At 35.0% G+C, this 18,592-nt stretch overlaps 4 protein-coding genes across 5 annotated transcripts; 3 read left to right on the top strand and 1 right to left on the bottom strand.

Moving 5' to 3' along the window:
- The first annotated feature begins 3,028 nt into the window (after nucleotides 1-3,028).
- Nucleotides 3,029-3,394, top strand: LOC111830490 (protein transport protein Sec61 subunit beta). The gene is given in 2 exon segments (XM_023782579.1): nucleotides 3,029-3,181; nucleotides 3,183-3,394. Coding segments are annotated over 2 exon segments (234 nt in total). The 5' UTR covers nucleotides 3,029-3,107; the 3' UTR covers nucleotides 3,343-3,394.
- Nucleotides 3,395-3,767: 373 nt separating this feature from the next.
- LOC17887528 (GATA transcription factor 4) lies at nucleotides 3,768-5,046 on the bottom strand. The gene is made up of 2 exons (XM_006291687.2): nucleotides 4,630-5,046; nucleotides 3,768-4,546 (listed from the first exon to the last, which is right to left on the bottom strand). Exons 1-2 carry the CDS (start codon nucleotides 4,852-4,854, stop codon nucleotides 4,028-4,030), a joined length of 744 nt encoding a protein of 247 aa, XP_006291749.1. The 5' UTR covers nucleotides 4,855-5,046; the 3' UTR covers nucleotides 3,768-4,027.
- A 6,972-nt stretch (nucleotides 5,047-12,018) lies between these two features.
- LOC17887173 lies at nucleotides 12,019-13,221 on the top strand. Its single transcript, XM_006293232.2, has 2 exons — nucleotides 12,019-12,184; nucleotides 12,594-13,221. The coding sequence occupies exons 1-2, from the start codon at nucleotides 12,084-12,086 to the stop codon at nucleotides 12,892-12,894; spliced, it is 402 nt and encodes a 133-aa protein (XP_006293294.1). The 5' UTR covers nucleotides 12,019-12,083; the 3' UTR covers nucleotides 12,895-13,221.
- Nucleotides 13,222-15,379: 2,158 nt separating this feature from the next.
- On the top strand, nucleotides 15,380-18,513 carry LOC17886660 (3-hydroxyisobutyryl-CoA hydrolase-like protein 1, mitochondrial). Of its 2 annotated transcripts, none has more exons than XM_006291192.2 (14): nucleotides 15,380-15,511; nucleotides 15,627-15,707; nucleotides 15,925-15,993; nucleotides 16,100-16,163; nucleotides 16,441-16,520; nucleotides 16,622-16,705; nucleotides 16,849-16,933; nucleotides 17,169-17,254; nucleotides 17,343-17,464; nucleotides 17,554-17,614; nucleotides 17,694-17,792; nucleotides 17,886-17,987; nucleotides 18,072-18,113; nucleotides 18,205-18,513. In XM_006291192.2, exons 1-14 carry the CDS (start codon nucleotides 15,398-15,400, stop codon nucleotides 18,319-18,321), a joined length of 1,206 nt encoding a protein of 401 aa, XP_006291254.1. In that variant the 5' UTR covers nucleotides 15,380-15,397; the 3' UTR covers nucleotides 18,322-18,513. The 2 variants fall into 2 exon arrangements, with proteins under 2 accessions (XP_006291254.1, XP_023638421.1); XM_023782653.1 differs by having other exon boundaries at nucleotides 15,421-15,519.
- The last annotated feature ends 79 nt before the right edge of the window (nucleotides 18,514-18,592 follow it).

The following is an 18,592-nucleotide window of genomic DNA, read 5'->3' as shown; positions in this document are numbered from 1 at the left end:
ACTGTCGTCTTTATGGAAATATACCCTATAGTTTATGTAGTGATGTAGAAACTATATGCTTCGTCATTCATTCACCTTTTTTATTTTTGTTTTTGTGTGGATATCTAAAATCCGTATGGTATAATAGTCTACTTGCAATATGGACGCAATAAAACTACAAGTAATAATTTTAAGAAACAGAAGAAGCTACCAATCAATCTACCCACTCACCGTACGAACTAACCCATCCATCAATCAGTTCAGTTAATTGCTATATCAAAACTCATGTTTGGTTTCTAGTACGAATGATTTGCTGAGAATATGTTAATGAAGCAAATCAAATCATAGGGAAGTAAGAATTTTATATAAAGATAAATTGCATTATATCAATTACACAGCCCAACTCAGATTCCACAAATCAACCAAACTTCATCTTTTTTCACAAAACTATTTTGTATAACTACTTCTACGTCTTTGTCTTCTTATATTAAATATGGACATGTCTATATATAATAATAAAGCTGTATCCCTACACACTATATTTATTAGAATGACAAGAAGTTATGTTCTTTCTACTTTTCAACAAGCTAATCTTAATTCCTACACACCGAGTTCGTTGGAGTGTACTGTTTATATGCGACGTATACGTATGCTAGCTTCTATTTATATATTAACTAATTTTTCTCCATTCATTTCACATCACATCTTTTGGTTGGATTCTACCTTTGTCGTTGGACTCTAGTATTGTTGATAATAATGTGTCATTACAGTGAGATACAAAATTATAGATTTCAACTGACAACAGAACAAATAAAAAATTGTAGAATGAGATAAAGGAACATGAAATAATGACATATTTTTAACTCGGAAAGTTGAGAATCGTAAATTGATAAGTTTTGGGATACTTTTTTTTTTTTTCACATAAAGAAATGTTACAAAATATATATATAGAGTTTTCGTTGGATTCTACATTTATCGTTGGACTCTAGTGTTCATAATATTGTGTACGTCACTACAATGAAATACAAATATAGATTCAACCGACAACATTATAAATGAAAATCTATGATAATTATTCACGAATGGTTTTTAGAAATTTTATAAATTAAGATAACTACATAACTCCTTAACCAAATTTAATTTGATATATGTCGATTTTTACCTCCATCGCGGTTTTCAGAAACTATGTAAATGTTATTTAAAATCGGATTCCATTATGTGTAAATATGTTCGAAGTGGAAGAAAATCTAATGGGCTAACAACATATCAAACATCACCTTTCTTTATCACTACCATGAAAAAAGAGAAAACATCACACATACTTTTTTTGTCATAAAAACATCACATACTGTTTTTTCCTTTGTCGTCCACTTACAATATATATATAGTGATATATATATATAGTGAGATTATATACACTCTTTATTTATTTATATATCACACTCTCAGATTCTTTCGCCTGATAAATCGTAATCAAGTTCTAAAAAAGAAATGAAAAGATGTATGATATAGGTATTAACTAATAAGTTCAAAAAAAAAAAAAAAAGTATTAACTAATACGTTTAAAATACACACAAGGTACGACGGTACGTAGTACGTACTTACTTGAACGTACCCCCGGCGAAGCTTCTGTCATGATTCTTTGTTTCTTCGTTTCCTCCGTTAACAGCTTAATTAACTTTATTATATTCACACGCATAGGGATTATCGAAACCGTGTCGAAACATACGTTTTTTCTTGTATATATAATTAATACTTTAATAGTACTAAGACCAACATTATAGGGGATATTTTAGGAGATAAGATATCTCCAGATTTTCAAAGAAAAATCTTATATAAGTTTTGAAAATCTGAGTTTATCTTACCTTCTAAGATACCCCTATAATATTGCCCTAACTGAAAAAATTAAAGTGTTCGTTGCTGTGGAGAAATGTTGCCGTCAGCAGATATTTCTAATTCTGACTTTAATTACGACCTCATATATATATATATATATATATATATATATATATATAAATATAGTTAAGTACATGAGTACATGACCTACCATTCAAGTATATATATTAGCGATTATATATCATTGTCTCACCGGTTTACATATTAATTCTCCTCGTATAAACTATGATTTTTCTCAACATTTGTAAGTACGAGTTAGGACCAGGAAATAATATAATCATGATGAGATTGGGTTTAGCTTGATATTTCTTTGCAAAATTTTTGGTATAGGGTAAAGATATAGAACAAGTTGTATTTTTCTGTTGTGATAAAGAAAATTGAAGCTACTGGTTTTCTTAAATTAAATAATCGCCATCAAAATTAAACTTTGTTTTCTTAAACCGGTTCAACCAAATGTTGTTGATGAAACCAATTATGAGTGGTTGTAACGTTGTAATTTGGTGATTTATTAATAATGTTGTCGTGGTGTTGGTCAAAAGTCAAAACGAAAACGATTTGAGGCATGCATCCCTAAACACTATAAACCGAGAGTAATTCATAAGACCAAATGTTGTTGATGAAACCAATGACTAAGTGTGTTGTGTAACTAGTAAGTTGTGACGGATACAAATTTCTGAGTTGGTAGAATAAACAGGCCGAGCCCAATAACTGGAAAAGATATAATGGAGTTGGGCTCATAAGCTTAAAAAGGTTTTTATAACAAGTTGGCAGAAGAAACTAATGGGTCTCTAAACTATAGTAATGAAGTTAATAGTGTTTTTTTGAAAGTCATTATAATCATTGCGAGCTGCATCCGATACGGTATGTGCATATGTTGTGATCTCTTATCTTCTTCTTTTTTTAGTTCCCTTCATCGTGGTTGGTTGTTTTGTTCATCTCAATAATTTTTTTATGGGATGTTTTTTAAGAACCAAACGCAAAGTCGTGCACTATTAAGGACTGTTTTGTTAATATCTGAATTTGATTTGATGATTGAATTATGGAATTCAACTTTTATTGGGTTCAATTAGATGTATTTATTCATCATATAACTTTAGAAGGTGTTTATTTGACATTGCTCTCTTTTGATCTCGATGGTTTAACAAACATTTCTACTTCATTCTTTCTTACGTTTGTTTCATTGTTTGTTTTGTTTATTGAGTTTGGCTGAATAAACAAGAAGTGAAGCAAAAATGGTTGGAGGTGGAGCTCCACAGAAAGGAAGTGCAGCTGCAACTGCAAGCATGAGAAGGAGATAGCCAGCTAGTAGCAGCAGCAGCAGCAGGAACAATGCTTCAGTTCTACACAGATGACGCACCTGGTCTCAAGATATCTCTAAATGTCGTTCTTATTATGAATATTGGTTTCATTGCCTTTGTTGCTGTTCTCCATGTCATGGGTAAACTCTATTTTGTCAAGAGCAAATAAACAGGACACAACCAAACAAAGCAATGTCATCAATACCTTTTTTTTTCCTTTACTGATTAGATTTTTGTCGTTCATGTTTTGAGATATGTTTTTTTTTTTTTTAAGTACATCTTACTGCATCCAGTTCAACAATTTGCAGTTTCTTGGTATTTGGAAGTTTTGTCTTTCTAATATAGTGAATTTGTATCATCTTGTCCTTGGCTTGGCTCAGTAGATAGTTTTGCGGTTCAAGCGGAAAGTTTAACCAAATTAGATTGGTTTGGTATAGTCTTGCTTATGATTCATGTAACATGTATTTTTGTATATGAAGAAGATGAACGAGACGAGAGAGCAAGTAAGTGTGATTAAATATCATAATAAGGTCACAAAAAGCAGAGCGCATTGGTGGTTGAGAAGCTTTTATATCTGAAAAGAAGAAAATTAAATGCCGCCAATAAAATCATTTAATGATTTAACTTTAAGGAGAGCCGTGAAACCAAAAAAAAACAAAAAATAATAACCAAAACAAAATCAAATGAATACTAACAAATTAATGACGTGATTAGCAGAGTTCCATTTTTTAAAAACTAAATACTGATGATAATTAAAGTCCTTAACTCGTCGGTCACGTGGTCATCGCCGTTAGGATCACGACACGTCACCCCCAATCACAAAAAAAAAAACCTCCGAAGACGAAAACGCGAATTTACCGCGGCTGAAACGATGGAATAGAAGCACACGATTCTTGCTGTTCCTTCTGCCGCCGGAGTTCCATAACTTTCCGGTGAGAGTTGGAATGCTGAGTGAGCACGAACGTCGGACTCGAAGCCGGTCTGTATTCCGGTACAAGCCTGCCTGATTTGAAACGAACACCGCAGGCGTTACAAAGCGTTTTAGGTCCGAGCGGTCCAGTTCTCCACTGTGGCGTTTTCTCAGACGCGCAGTGCGTGCACCGCCTCGCTCCTCCTACATCGGGCGTGACTGGTTCAGCGTTGTACTCCTTCTTGTGTTTAGTTTTGGGAACAGAGTGACAAAGCTCGGATTCAGGCATCGGAGCCCAAGTTCCAGCGACGGAAGGTGCTGGAGCTCTTGATCGGCGACTTCTAGGTTTCCCGGTAAATGAAATCTCAGGCCTAACGGTCATGGTTAAAGGATTCGTCGGGTAATCGGAAAATGAATCGTCAACGAATCGTGATAACCATTCGAGATGAGCTGCGTCGTCACTCTGCAAAACCAAAAAAATCAGAAGTCGAAAATTCAAAATCAGAAATTGGGGGAAATTGAAAATGGAAACTGAAGAAGACGTACGGGGACGCAGAGATCGTGAGTGAAATCGGTGAGGAGAGGAGGAGAAGTGTAGGCGGAGGAAGGGAAATTGAAAGGGTTCTCGGATGGGAAAGAGGAAGACGCGGCGGAGGAAGCGGCGGAGGAAGTGACGGTGGATGAGGAAGAAGAGAAGAGTTCGTCGTTGGAGAAATCGAGAAGGTCGTCTATGCGAAGCAAGTCAGGTGAAGACATGCCGTAGACGTCCATTGTTAGTTAACTCAAGACTGGACTTTGGAATTGGACTAGGACTCGCTCACTGAGTAATGTGGTCACTGGTCCTGGGGTTTAATATAGAGAGAGAGAGAGAGAGTGTAGTGAAGTGTAAGTGAGGAAAGAGACGAAGAGAAGAGAACGTGCATAGAGTTACCATGCACCGAGCCTGACCTGACCACTCCCTTTTTTATATATTTTTTATTAAAATCTCGACTTTAATAAATTTTATCTACATTTTACTTCGAACATGCATGTGCTATCTTACTTAATAGGATTAATTAACCATGAATATACATTTCTGTCAAATCAATAGATTAGACTATGATGATGAGTTTGAACTAAATAACGAAGTGAAAAAATTAGATAAATGCAAGATTGTCTAAAACTCTCCATTTGAACCATGAATTTGAATTTGTAAGGACGATTATGTTGTTTTTTTTTTTGTAGAATTTGTCTAAAACGCTTGATATTATTTTTGTAGAACTTTTTTTCTCCTGGAATTTATAAACCTAGAAAATCAAAAAGATAATATATGTACATATATTATAGTTTAATCAGTAGGTTGGCAAAGATAATAAAAACCTCCAAGTATAAAACCCAAAAAAGTTGCTAAAACTTCAACAAGGCAACCAAAATAATTAATTAAGGAAAATAGAGAACAAAATCGGCCCTTAAATTGTTAACCAGTATAAAATATTGTTATTTTCGCATTTTGGTTATTAAATTGTTAACCAACAAAAAAATAAAAAATGGGAAGAGATAATAATAAAAATGAAGTGGGGAATGGGGAAAAATGGATGGAGGCAATCAAGGAGATGAGTAGACCGACGACGATCCGAAGAAGTGCATTGCACTTTGGTTCTATAAATTTCCCTATGGCCCTCCTTTTAGGTTTCTCTATACCTTTTCTTTATTTTTATTTTCCTAACATTTATCTTCTTATGTCTCTTTCATGCACATTGCTTCTAAAAAAATCTAATAATTTTTCTTTTTCAACCACTCATAATGTACAAAGACGCACGACACATGCATATGATATAAAGAACGGGGAACCAATTGTGTATGTGACCATTTGTTATCATATTCGGCTTAAGAAAAAAATAAACGTTCATATTGCATATCACTATCAATTGGGGAAGATGTATCTCTGATTATATTTAACCAATCTAAATCTATGTATTGCATACACAATGCGTGTATATATTTGCAGTAAAACACATATTCCAATGTAATTATATGATTTGCAAGGCTTTGAAGTTACAACAGACCAGAACTTTTCAATTTGCAAAGTTACATGGTGTTCGCAGCAGAATAGCGTGGCGCAACTTGTCCAAGTGTTTGGTTTTGGTTGTTCCACAAAACAAATGTTCTTTGCTACATACTTATTTTACTAGTAGAGCTGTTTGTTTCGGCAGATAAAATTAGTGATTTTATGCTACGAGCCGACAATTTTTTAAAAAAATTATTGGCCTATCCATTTACACAAGTTCTGAAGCTACACAATTTTTTTTAATTATTATTACACAAAAATAATTCAGTAAGTCCACGTGGCCGCATGTGGGGACCGTTCTCATCTTCACGTGCCTCGAAAATAAAAAGAAGATTTTTTTATATATATATTTTGTTTTCCTTGTTATAAAGTAAGAAGACGAAGCCATGAAGAAGGTGTGTAATAAGAAGAAAAAAAATTGCTATGAAGTTTTAAAATCAAATTACTTGACTACACGAACTTATGAAGTCAATTTCATTTCCAAAGGTTGTTGCGCTACTATGGTAGTTTTTTTATAGATCATGCCCAAGTATTTTTCATATAGTAATTTGCAAATTATTTGAATACCGTTTTACTAATCTCTATATATGGCCTATGGGCGTGGAATAGTATATTTTTATGTGGTCAACTAACCACTCATAGTGTCTCATACTATAAATGCGTATTGCGATATGTTAAGCATTGGTTGTGTTACTGAAACAAACAGTCGTCCACCGGAGTGGGACATTAACTTGTAAAACAAGATGGCACGAAACTAGAGAGCCAACACCAACGGAGATCAATTGTTTTTTTTATATTAATCAGGTTTGCTTCTTTTTTATTCGACTACCACCAGTACCGACAACGGCTTTTCCAGCTGGCAACTTCTGTCTCATTCAGAAGGTTCCCTTTCCTTGACACCTAGACAAATTTAGTTGTTAGAACTTTTTTTATTTAAGTATAAATCGCAATGTAGGAAAAGGTTGCGTACGGGAATTTGTTGTAGTTCTTGTACGAGCTTATTCCAAAGTTTCATTTTTAGTTTTGTTGCAATGAGAGAACTGGTGGAAGTTTGAACTTATGGTTGTCGCTAAATTGTATACACACTTATGACTTAACCACGAGGCAACTGTGTGTATGCATATTATAGTATTCATTTGATCAGACTTCTCGAAAAGGACCACTAGGCAACTATGTGTATGTATCCAGCCAATAAGTTGACAAAACATGATTAGGAACTTGCTGACCACAAAGAAACAGAGAATCAGAAACTCAATTATATTATTAAAATTAAACACATTTTTGATTTATCAAAATTTAAGAAAAATATTAAAAAGAAGACGAGTGAGAAAAGGGAGTGAAGAGAGAATGTGACGGTGTGATTGGTGGGGGCCAAAGACTGTCATGGTTCAGTCTCATAGACTATGAGAGAACTTAACTTACACATACAGAGCAGAGCCAAGTACATATTGACGTACGGTGCGCTTAGCTTCTCTCACCAAAGCGGTTCTCTTTTGGTTAATCAGAGGCCTTTCTTAGTGTGGTTCCACTTCCACTTGCTTTTTTATTCTTCCTTTGGAATAAAGAATCTCTCTCTCTCTCTCTCTGCTTTGCTTATTCATATGATGATGATACATACGAATATTAGTATTATTCATCGTGCTTCAACTTCAGCAAAATGCCTAGTTCGGCTTTTCTTGAATCACGTGACGGCGGTGATCCCAAAGCCGAGACACGTGCGACCTCATGTGCCCATAATGACACATTTTAGTGTTTTATTTATTATATATCTCGTTTGTTTAACTCGCTAGCTACAGAGAGATTAGAGTGTGTGTGTGTTTACTTTATTCACCACCCTCTAAGTAAAATATTTAATCTAATTGAGATAATGTTACTCTTCTGACGAATAACATGCAAATATGATGACCTTATGCTCGTCCACTGTCCTTCTTGTCTCCCCTTTTTTTTTTAATAATAAAAATACCAAAATCTTTTGAGTAGTGTATTGACTATTGTGAGATATTCATGTTTTGTGGTTAATAGAGTGACCTTAGAGATATTTCGTACTAACAACAAAATAAAAGACTCAATTCCACGATGCGTTTCGAAGCGTATAGTATTTGTTAGTAGTAGTAAAAGACTACAGTATGTTTTTTTTTTCGTTTAAGCTAGGTGTAAACACGAGACCACCGTACGTAATCCAATAAGAACAGAATATTTCATTAACTTCGTGGACGTTGAAGCTAAAGACTTGTTGTGTCCCAGTGATGAAGTAATAAGCTAAGGTCAATGATTTAGCCACGCAAGCTATTTTTCGTTTTTGTTTGTTTCCTTCTTTCGTTTTTATTATCTACACGTCAAGATCAACAGTTTTTGAAGACAATAAGCTAGTGAGAGAAGATGAGGTGGAATGGGCTTCTGTTTGTATTATGAATTATGGGCCGTGGGGCCTAGTCTCCAATAGGATGCGACAACCACCACTTGGGTACATTGTTTAGCACAGAATATGTGTCGGACATAAGACAGAAACTACGTACGGCGTCGTATATGCTGCCATATGAATGTTACGGTGCGTCGGAAATCTCCGGCAAAGCCAAACCTTTTGAAATTGGGCCGTCGTATCTATATCTATAAGTATAAACCACAACAACCCATTCATTATGGATGAAAGCAAAATGCCGCAGTCAGTGTATTCGATTTTAGAAACGTGTGCTGCGAAGTCTAATTTTGTTCCAAATCATTATCCCAATTAGAATTTACAAATACGAAAATATGTATTGATTTTTTACGTTAGATGAAAGTAAAAATTCAACGTCCATATATAATGCATCATTGATACTGCATATAGAATAATTTACGTATATATATTTGTACATAGCTTCTTGTTATAATAACCTTTTTTTTGTTGTTGCTTTGAATACAAAATTTTGCTGAATTAATCAACCTTTGTACGTCGTGTCCCAATCCACTAATAATATACTTACTGATGTTCTGCAGGTTGATTAGATGCTGGTTATCAAAAGTCGAATCATGTTAGTTTAGGTTAATTAAGGTTTGATTAAATCTAGAATTTCTCTACTTCTGATATTCTAGAAAATATCTAAGACAGGATTCGATGGTGGTGTTTAAATGTTAAATGCGTGAAGGACGGAGATGGTGACAGGTGGATCGTGGATGTGAGACTGAGACCCACAAAAAAGGATTTCTGGTGAACGGTCGCTTACAATATGGCCGGACCCATTACACCTTCATCGGCGATTTGAGCCACGGAGAGAGTGGAACACACGCTCTGTGACTTGTAGTATAACTTGCCGTTAACACAACGCTAATTAATGAAAAAGCTGAGAGAGAGATATTTTGACCCGGACGCGTGTAAGGTTGAGATAAATGGACAAGAAAAAAAAAAGGGTGTTCAGAGAGAAATGGTCCCCTTAAAGAGGAACGCATTGGAAGATAGATATTACGATGCATGGAACAGATCCCTTTCTCTCTCCATTTCATTTCTTACTTATCCATATATGATTCATTATGGCTTTCTTCTTTCACATTCACATACATGTATGTAGCCATAGCCATAGCCTCTCCTTTTTAAAGACGTCAGGGTTTATGAATGAATATTCCTTAATTACTACTTTCTTTCTCTACATATTGTTCTCTGTTCAATGTATTTTAAAATCTAGCACATGTGAGGGTTTTTGTATAATATATATATACTTTCCAATTCGATATTCACCATGATCACTGTTGTGTGATAATTAAACGTACAGTTGAAAGTGACTCTTTCATTGGCTTTATTGAATTGAATAGATACTTTGGGTCGTGTATATTCTTCAACTGTTTATTTACAAAAATGTCATGAAAATTTAATCGCTTTGTGCTTGAACACTACATATGAACTCAGACCATATAATTGACTATAAAACCAGATAAACTATATCATTATCTCTTAACTAATGTAGAAAATTGTTTAATTATATGATGATTATTCTAGTTATGACTCTTTACGAGAGATTTGTTATAAGTTGTTGGCAAATGCTTAAAAAGCTAGATGTGAAACTATATATGTAACTAAGTGAGATCAGTTATTATTTTCAACTACGCAATAGAAATTTCAAAAAGACGATGTTCTCTAGTTAAGACTTAGTTAATTACATCTTGTTAGCAAGTCTACATTTAATTTTCTCTTTTGATTATCATCAATATCAAATAAGATGCTACGTCTGAGACTATACCTAGAAAATAAACTATACGTCTGAAGACTGTTGAAGGGTACTTTTATGATATATATATATATATTTTTGCTTATTGTACGTACAAACACGTTAGATGAGTTCTTGTGTTTGTCGCGTGAAACTTATTGGGAAGAAAATGTTGTCAGAGTTGACTGGCATTATTATAGCATGATTCTCGAATTGGCTAATTTCTTTTTCTATCAACATGTGTTACCATGCATATGATATTTACATACATTTTTCCGAATGTAAATATAAATAAATATGGAATCCACTTTGTCGACTTACTACACCAAACCATCGTGTGTATTAATTTATAAATTTCCAAACAAAGAACCAATTACATTCATAAACGACCTAGATAAGTATGGTTTCCAACTTTTCATCATCCATATATATATATAATCCATGGCACACGGTTTTTACATGTAAAATGGTGCATGATGTATATATAAATGTGTAGTTTATTCCCTCGCCCTATAGATTTTATAACAATAAGAGAGTTCTTGAAATGGTGTGATGATGCAACTCAAACACGATAAGTTTATCTGATCATGCAGGGACGACGAAGAAATTTTTTTTAAAAAAGTTTATGATATTAGGATCATGTGAGTAAATTAATGTCGCGTACTATATATTATGCTAAAAGAAAAGTTTCATCAAGTCACATTTATTTTCTAGACCTCTCTATAATAGAGGCTATGATAGAAAATAAAAGTTATCAAAAGGACTTAGGATTCGATAGAAGTCTATTTGAGAAATTAATGTAACGCACGAGAAGTTGAATGAGTTGACTAGTCTTTCTTTAAAATTCATTATCGTGTGAGAGTGCATATATATATATATATATATATGTATGTAGAGTAGTAGATGATAAAAAGTGGATTCTCTTTTATAAAACAAACAAACATGAAATAGAAAAGCATATTGAACTTTCTTTTATAACTTTGTAACTATCATATGATGATACTTTCACGATGAGATCAGATTTTCCTTTCGCCAACTACTACGACAGTTTTGTTTTTCTTTTATAGTTTTGAGGTTATAAATTAGTTTTAGAAAAAAACATGGCTATTTATATATGTTATACAAAGAAAATTGTGAGCCCTTAAAAGAAGTATTGCTTCTTCCTCTAACAAAAAGGAAGAGGGAGTATCTATCACGCTCTCTACGTAGACGGAGAGAGAGATAAAATCAAAAGATATGACATCCCACAAGTTTTGCCAATTTGAGAAAAGACAGAAACAGGCTTCCACGATGAGACCAAATAACACAGACACAAAAGGGTAAACTAGTCATTTAATAATTCGATTCATATTTTTTTTAAATTTTTTTATTATAATAATTTAAGGTTCTCTTTGTTTCTTCTCCTCTTCTTTCTTTCCACCTCCCCAAAAGCTCCCCTCCAACTGAAAACGACTGCAAAGCAACCTGCGCGGTCTCTCTCTCTACCTGCCTTATTACGCTATTTCATTTATATACTATTATTCATTATAATATTTTCCTTGATTTTGTAAAAATTATTATTATTATTTCTCTTATGGACCGACTTTGCGAATATTAATATACTAGTCTTTTTTTTCTTTTTAATAAATACACACCCCCATTTTTATATATATATTTCTCCTCTCTTTGTAGAATCAATTCTTCTTCTTCTTCTCTCTCTCTCTCTCTCCCTTTCTCATTCACTCTCCATCTCCTCCTCCTCTCCCTTCATATTCTCTCCGTCTGGGAAAAAAAAAATGGTGGATCTCGAAAGAAGAGTGTGTTGCATGTGTGGTGATGTTGGTTTCTTCGACAAGCTCTTTCACTGCTCCAAGTGCCTTCATCGCTTTCAACACTCGTATGTCTCTCTTCTTTTCTTAATTCTTTCACACATTTATTTCTGTCTATACCTTACCTTAATGTTTCTCTTATACCATATGTGTCTACTGTCTTTACTTATCATCATCAATCATATGCATATCTATATCTTAACAACTTAAAAGAGTGGATTTAGATCGCAGTTGTCGGTGAGATCGCGTGCCACGTGCTCTTTTTCTATTTTAGCTGCTGATGATCATCACCATCATCATTCATACCTCAAATCAATCGCTAACATGCATATTTTTTTCTATATATTATGTATATATATAGGGTGAGTATATTTTGCATACCAAATTACGACAGCTATCTCAACAACTACATGATACATACATTATCGTACCATCAATCATCAATTATCATGATCATAAATCTTTGATACCTTGCAGGTACTGTAGTAGCTATTACAGAGAGCAAGATGATCCAATCAAGATCTGCGATTGGTGTCAGTGTGAAGCAAAGAGTCGAACCGGAGCAAAACACGGTCTTAATGGTGGATCCAGTACTACTAAGAGATCCTACCGCTCGGAATACTCTTCAGCCCACCAAATCAAACAGCAAGAGATCAACCAAACCACTGGTAGTAGTAGTAACACTATTCCTCCAGCAGCGGACAAGGGTAAAACCGGCGTGCCTTCTCCTAGACCAGCCACTCGCAGGTACAAGCTTCTCAAGGATGTTATGTGTTAGGATCCATGTTTCTCATATTTAAGAGTAACAACAACAACAACAACAACAACAAAACAGTTTTAATCTTATGGAGAGTTAAGTAGGATTTGGGATAATAAGACACATGTATGTATGTAAGATATATATATATAACTAGCTAGGGTTATATTATATAGATGTTTTTATGGTTTGAGAAGCAATGTAATTTACCTGCGGATCGGAGTTTTATATATATGTCATAGTTATGCTGTGCTAGAGTGCTCTAGTGTTTGAAATAAATTAAGTATGTTTATGACAACAGAAATCTTCTCTTTGGTTGAATGATTATTTTTGAGCTTATTTTTATCATATGATGATGACACTATTCAAAAGCCGCATACAAGCTAGTTAATTTACATTGTTTTCTTATGCTGAAAATGCTTTCTTTTGTTTTTGAAGTTAGTGTTTATGCTTTCATAGTTTTGAGATGTGTTTAGCGGATCAAGTTCTTATAAAGACATGTAAGAACTACGTCATACATTAATATTTACATGATTTGAATGCTGTGGATGTTTCATGTCTCTCTAGTAAATATTTGTAAGTTGCCAACGTTAGTAGTAGGTAAGAGGAATATCAATAATTCAATCATCAAATAGATATATCGTTGCACAACATTAACGAAAAGCGTTGTTGTATTATAAGATTAGTAGAGGAGTCACAAACAGTTTAGTAGTTGAAAAAGACTATTTGACGAGGACTACAAATTTTTATACAGAAACATATATAGAGTACTGAATAACAATGAGAAATTAGCGTGGCGATCGATCGAGAGATTGCTTCAGATTAACACTGAGATCGAAAAGAATCTAATCACGGCCGGCCTCATCCGTATTTATAGCTGTTCATGGTCTCACCGTGTGCAGTTCAAATATATATGTGTGAATATATGTATACAACGAATGATATGAAATTTGAAGTCACAAGCAAAGCAGTGTCACGCACATCGATCCCACATATATTGCTGAGATTCATATTCAGGAGAAATGAATGCGTTTTAGTCCTTTGTCTTGTTTCCTCTTTTGGACCAAATGATATATAAGAAAAAAAACTAAAAACAAAAAAAAAAGCTGCCACCTTCTTTCTCTGCCACTCAAATGCGTTCGTCCTTTCTCTCTTCTTTTTTTTTTTTAAGTTTCTTTTTAGCCACTAACACTGTTTCGGCTATAAACAAGTGATAAACATGTGACCGTACCGCATCACAATTCTAATCCTTTTATTAATGCATAGTTGCATACATCACATTGAATTGAATTTTTGTTTTTTGTTTTTACCCAAACAGGTCCCCTTTGCTTTCGTTAACCGAATTAAAAAAAAAAAGGCATTACGTCAGGCAGACGACGACGTTGCTTTTATTTGGGAGGCTGACCAATGTGAAATATTACGGTTAGGGTTTTGTTAGAAATTTACAAACAGACGGGTTAAGAAAGTAACACCCAAAAAAATGTAAGGAGATTATGGTAAATATAATATTATTAAGACGACCTGGTAACCAGAAAGCCCAGTGGTCTAAATTTAAGTTTGGATCGGCCCATCAGCCATAATAAGAACTAAATATATGTTTGGATCGGCCCATCAGCCCCAATACGAGAGACGTCTAGGCATGTCAATTAGGGTTAAAGCCCGCGGGCTAGTTTGGCCCGGCCCTGAAAAACATAGGGCTCGGGTTTAAATATATATGTTCAGAAAAAAACGGGCATTTTGGGCTAAGCCCATTCGGGCTAAAGGGTTTTTTGGGCTTAGCCCGGTCGGGCTCGGGCCGGCCCGAAAAGCCCTTATACAAATATATTTTGAATTTTTTGAATATTTTATTTTGATTAAAAGATTTGATTAATGTTATAGTTTTTATATTTACTTACTAGTCTTACTTATTACTTTTAAAATCTTTATACAAAGCTAAAACTAAATATATATAAGTATCATGATTTTGAAATCATCAAAATATCTATTAAAATTTCACTCTATCTTATACTTTAAAGTATTTTAGTTCCATGTTTTATTGGGTTAAAGTGTAAATAGTTTATTTGGCTTTTATTTTTTTCTCTTAAATTAAGTTAGTTTTATTGAATATTGATAAGTTATTTAAAATTTGATGCATTATTTTTATAGTAGACTTTTAAATATAGTTTTTAAAAAACTATTATGAACTTAGAAATTGATTTTTTTATCGGTAAATAAAGCCCAAAAAAGCCCGAAAAGCCCTGTAGCCCTGTTAGGGCCGGGCCGGGCTTTGAAATATAGGCTCGGAAATTTTTCGGGCCGGACTCACATATATGAGGGCTTTACGAGTTTCGGGCCGGGCCGGGCCAGGCTAGCCCGATTGACATGCCTAGAGACGTCATCAGAGTGAGTCAGAAACCTCTTTCTGGCTTAGAGTGTCTTGCCTCGTGGGATCGGAGGAGCCGATAAACTCGCCACGACACGGATACGATCCGCCATTTTTAATTTTACCAAATCAGAGTAAAGAGTTCTTTGTTTTCAACGAAATATGCATAACGCGAAGGGGTTGCTGGGGGGAGTCGTTCGAGATAAGCTATGGAGACTTTGTCATCGGAGAAGCTTCTGTTCGCTTAAGCTCACTCCCGAGGATCTCGATAACCAGGTTCGGAGGTGTATCTCCAAATCATGCTCACTCTCTCTTTCTTTTTTTTTTTTTTTGAATTAGCTCAGTCTCTCTTTCTCTTTTCGGGAATTTAAGGTTCGATTGTTTTGATTAGGTTCTCGTCGAAGGAAATGGCTGCTCCCGTACTGCGATTCTTAACAGACCACCTCAACTTAATGCCCTCACCCCTCACATGGTACTCTCTAAATTTCTCTGTTTGTATTGCTACTAGCAATTGTGGTTTCTTCGAGGCTGGATTCTTCAATTCCGTGGTAGAACTGTATATTTTAGTCTCTCGCTCTCAGATTTTGGGTTTTGTAGTTTGACTGGTACATTGATTACTGGTTTTGATGGATATGTGATTTCGTGGCGGCATCAATTATGTGACATTGGTTGTGTATTCTTGTGAAAAGGGATATAGGTTGCAGAAACTTTATAAGAACTGGGAAGAAGATCCAAATATTGGATTTGTGATGATGAAGGTAACTTTGTGCAACACTTTGTTGCTTCTCCTTCTTATTGTTTATGTAATTCTTGTTTTTGAGAGGTGTAAAAGCTCCTAACCATTTTCTCCTCGAACTGTTGAAGGGGAGTGGAAGGGCATTTTGTGCTGGTGGCGATGTTGTGTCTCTCTACCATTTAATAAAGAGAGGTACATCAAATGTCACTATTCGTTGCCATGTTTGATTCCTGGGAAGCTAGATAAAAATTGAAAAAAAAAAAAACAAGTTCTTTTGCATGAAGATTAGATTGCATGGGAGGGTGTATGTTAATCTAACACTTTTCAGTTTTTGCCATACTTTGGGTATCTGTCTTGGGGTTGGAAACACGGCCTTCTTACTGATTAGAGAGGATTCACCAGTATCTTATTTACGCAATGTATTATTCTCGGCTCATTGCTTCACTTATTTCTCCTTAAATCTATGTAGGTAGCCCGGATGCTATTAGGGAGTTTTTCTCGAGTTTGTATAGTTTTATATACTTGCTAGGCACATATTTAAAGCCACATGTAAGTTATCTTTACCTTTTAATCATTCTGCAACCAATAGGAAATAACTATGTTACATTCCACGATGAGTAGAATGACACCATGAGTTTCCCTGCATGCAGGTGGCAATTCTTAACGGCGTTACCATGGGAGGCGGAACTGGAGTTTCTATACCTGGGACATTTCGTGTTGCTACTGATAGAACTGTATGTAATTTTCCATCTATATGCTATTTCTCCAGCTTCCACCATCTATTTCCTCCTTTCAGTTATTCTGTCAGCTGGAGTCTAGTTTAGTTTCGATGTCCAACTTCTTGGAGATTTCAGTAACTAGGTCATGGATATTGCAGATTTTTGCTACCCCTGAAACAATCATTGGTTTTCATCCTGATGCTGGTGCTTCTTTTAATCTCTCCCACTTACCTGGTCGCTTAGGTATGCTTGTGATATGTTTTGAACTGCTTAAATTGTCTCTAAGTTTTTCATTTGACAATGTTATTCAGTTCTGGAAAGCCATATTTTTTGGGCAATTACCATAGAAATCACTGATCAAGTAGGAAACAAATTCTGGCTATTAACTGCCAACTCAGCCTAGATTGCTTTATAAATCTTCCTGGTTCATAGTATACATTAGCTCTCCTAGATGGACGCTTTAATAGAGTATATGCAGGGGAGTATCTGGGTCTGACTGGGTTAAAGCTCAGTGGGGCAGAAATGTTGACATGTGGCCTTGCGACACATTATATTAGAAGTGAGGTAATTTGGATTACATAATTTGAGATTTTCCTGTTTCCATTGAAATTACCTTAGATGCTGATAATAAGGATTTGCTCTCCTACAACAGGAGGTTCTTGTAATGGAAGAACAGCTCAAGAAGCTGCTCACTGATGATCCTTCGGTTGTTGAGTCATCCTTAGAAAAATATTCAGAAGTTGCTCATCCAGAAAAGACTAGTGTTCTTTGCAGGTTTGTTATCCTGAAACTTGAGATACAAAAATCCTTCCTTTTATTCCCATAATAGCTTTTAACCTTGCTTTGTATCTGATTTTTCGTAGGATTGATTTACTTGACAAATGCTTCGGCCATGACACAGTAGAAGAAATTATTGATTCTTTGGTAAGGCTCTATACAAATGAAATGATTGTGAGAGTATGGCCATCGAGTCACTAGAAGTAACAGTGTTTTGGGTTGCCAGGAAACAGAGGCTGGTAGAAGAAAAGACACATGGTGCACTACGACTCTTCGTAGACTTAAAGCAAACTCACCGTTATCTTTGAAGGTGGCGTTGAGATCTGTAAGTTCACAATCAACTTAGCTTGTAAGCATCTTCAAAAAATACAAATTTCCTTCTCTCTGCTTATATAGCTTCTCTAAACGAATCCAATAGATCCGAGAAGCAAGATTTCTAACACTTGACCAATGCTTAATCCGAGAGTATAGAATGTCGCTACAAGGAACTATCGGGCCAATGTGTGGCAATTTTTGCGAGGTATGTGAATTTCCAGTATAGAAAAGGCTTGAAATTACAGAGTAAGGAATCACTAATGAGTAATGTTTCAATGGGTGTGACAAGGGAGTACGAGCTCGATTGATAGACAAGGACGAAGTACCGAAGGTATTATGTTAAACCATATTCCAGTAACCCATCACTGTGTATATAAATAAGCAAGCCATTAAAATAACGATAAGGTTTGGTGGGTGTGCAGTGGGATCCACCGAGCTTGGAGAAAGTATCAGAGGACATGGTGGATGATTACTTCTCTGCCTTGACAGCCACGGAACCTGATCTTGACCTTCCTATCAAACTCAGAGAAAGCATTTAGATTCTTCTTCGTCAAACAAAGCTTCGAAATTGACTAACACCACTTCCCTTGGTGAACGAAAAGACCATGTTCGTTGGGAGACGACTGATTTCATTCTTCCAGAAGCAGAATGTGTTTCAGGATTCTTTGTATTAAGTATTAACAAATATATTTACTTGAAATTTTAATATTAATCTATATATAAATTAGCAATCCCACTTTCATGGTCTGATGATAACTTTTCAAAGGAAGAAAAATATAATTGAAGCGGTTAGTACCGTACTCTTCTCGG

This window comes from Capsella rubella, unplaced genomic scaffold (genome assembly GCF_000375325.1).
Source record: "Capsella rubella cultivar Monte Gargano unplaced genomic scaffold, Caprub1_0 scaffold_5, whole genome shotgun sequence".
NCBI lineage: Eukaryota > Viridiplantae > Streptophyta > Magnoliopsida > Brassicales > Brassicaceae > Capsella > Capsella rubella.
The sequence above is the reverse complement of the archived record's forward strand: the minus strand, read 5'-3'. Positions and strand labels throughout refer to the sequence as shown.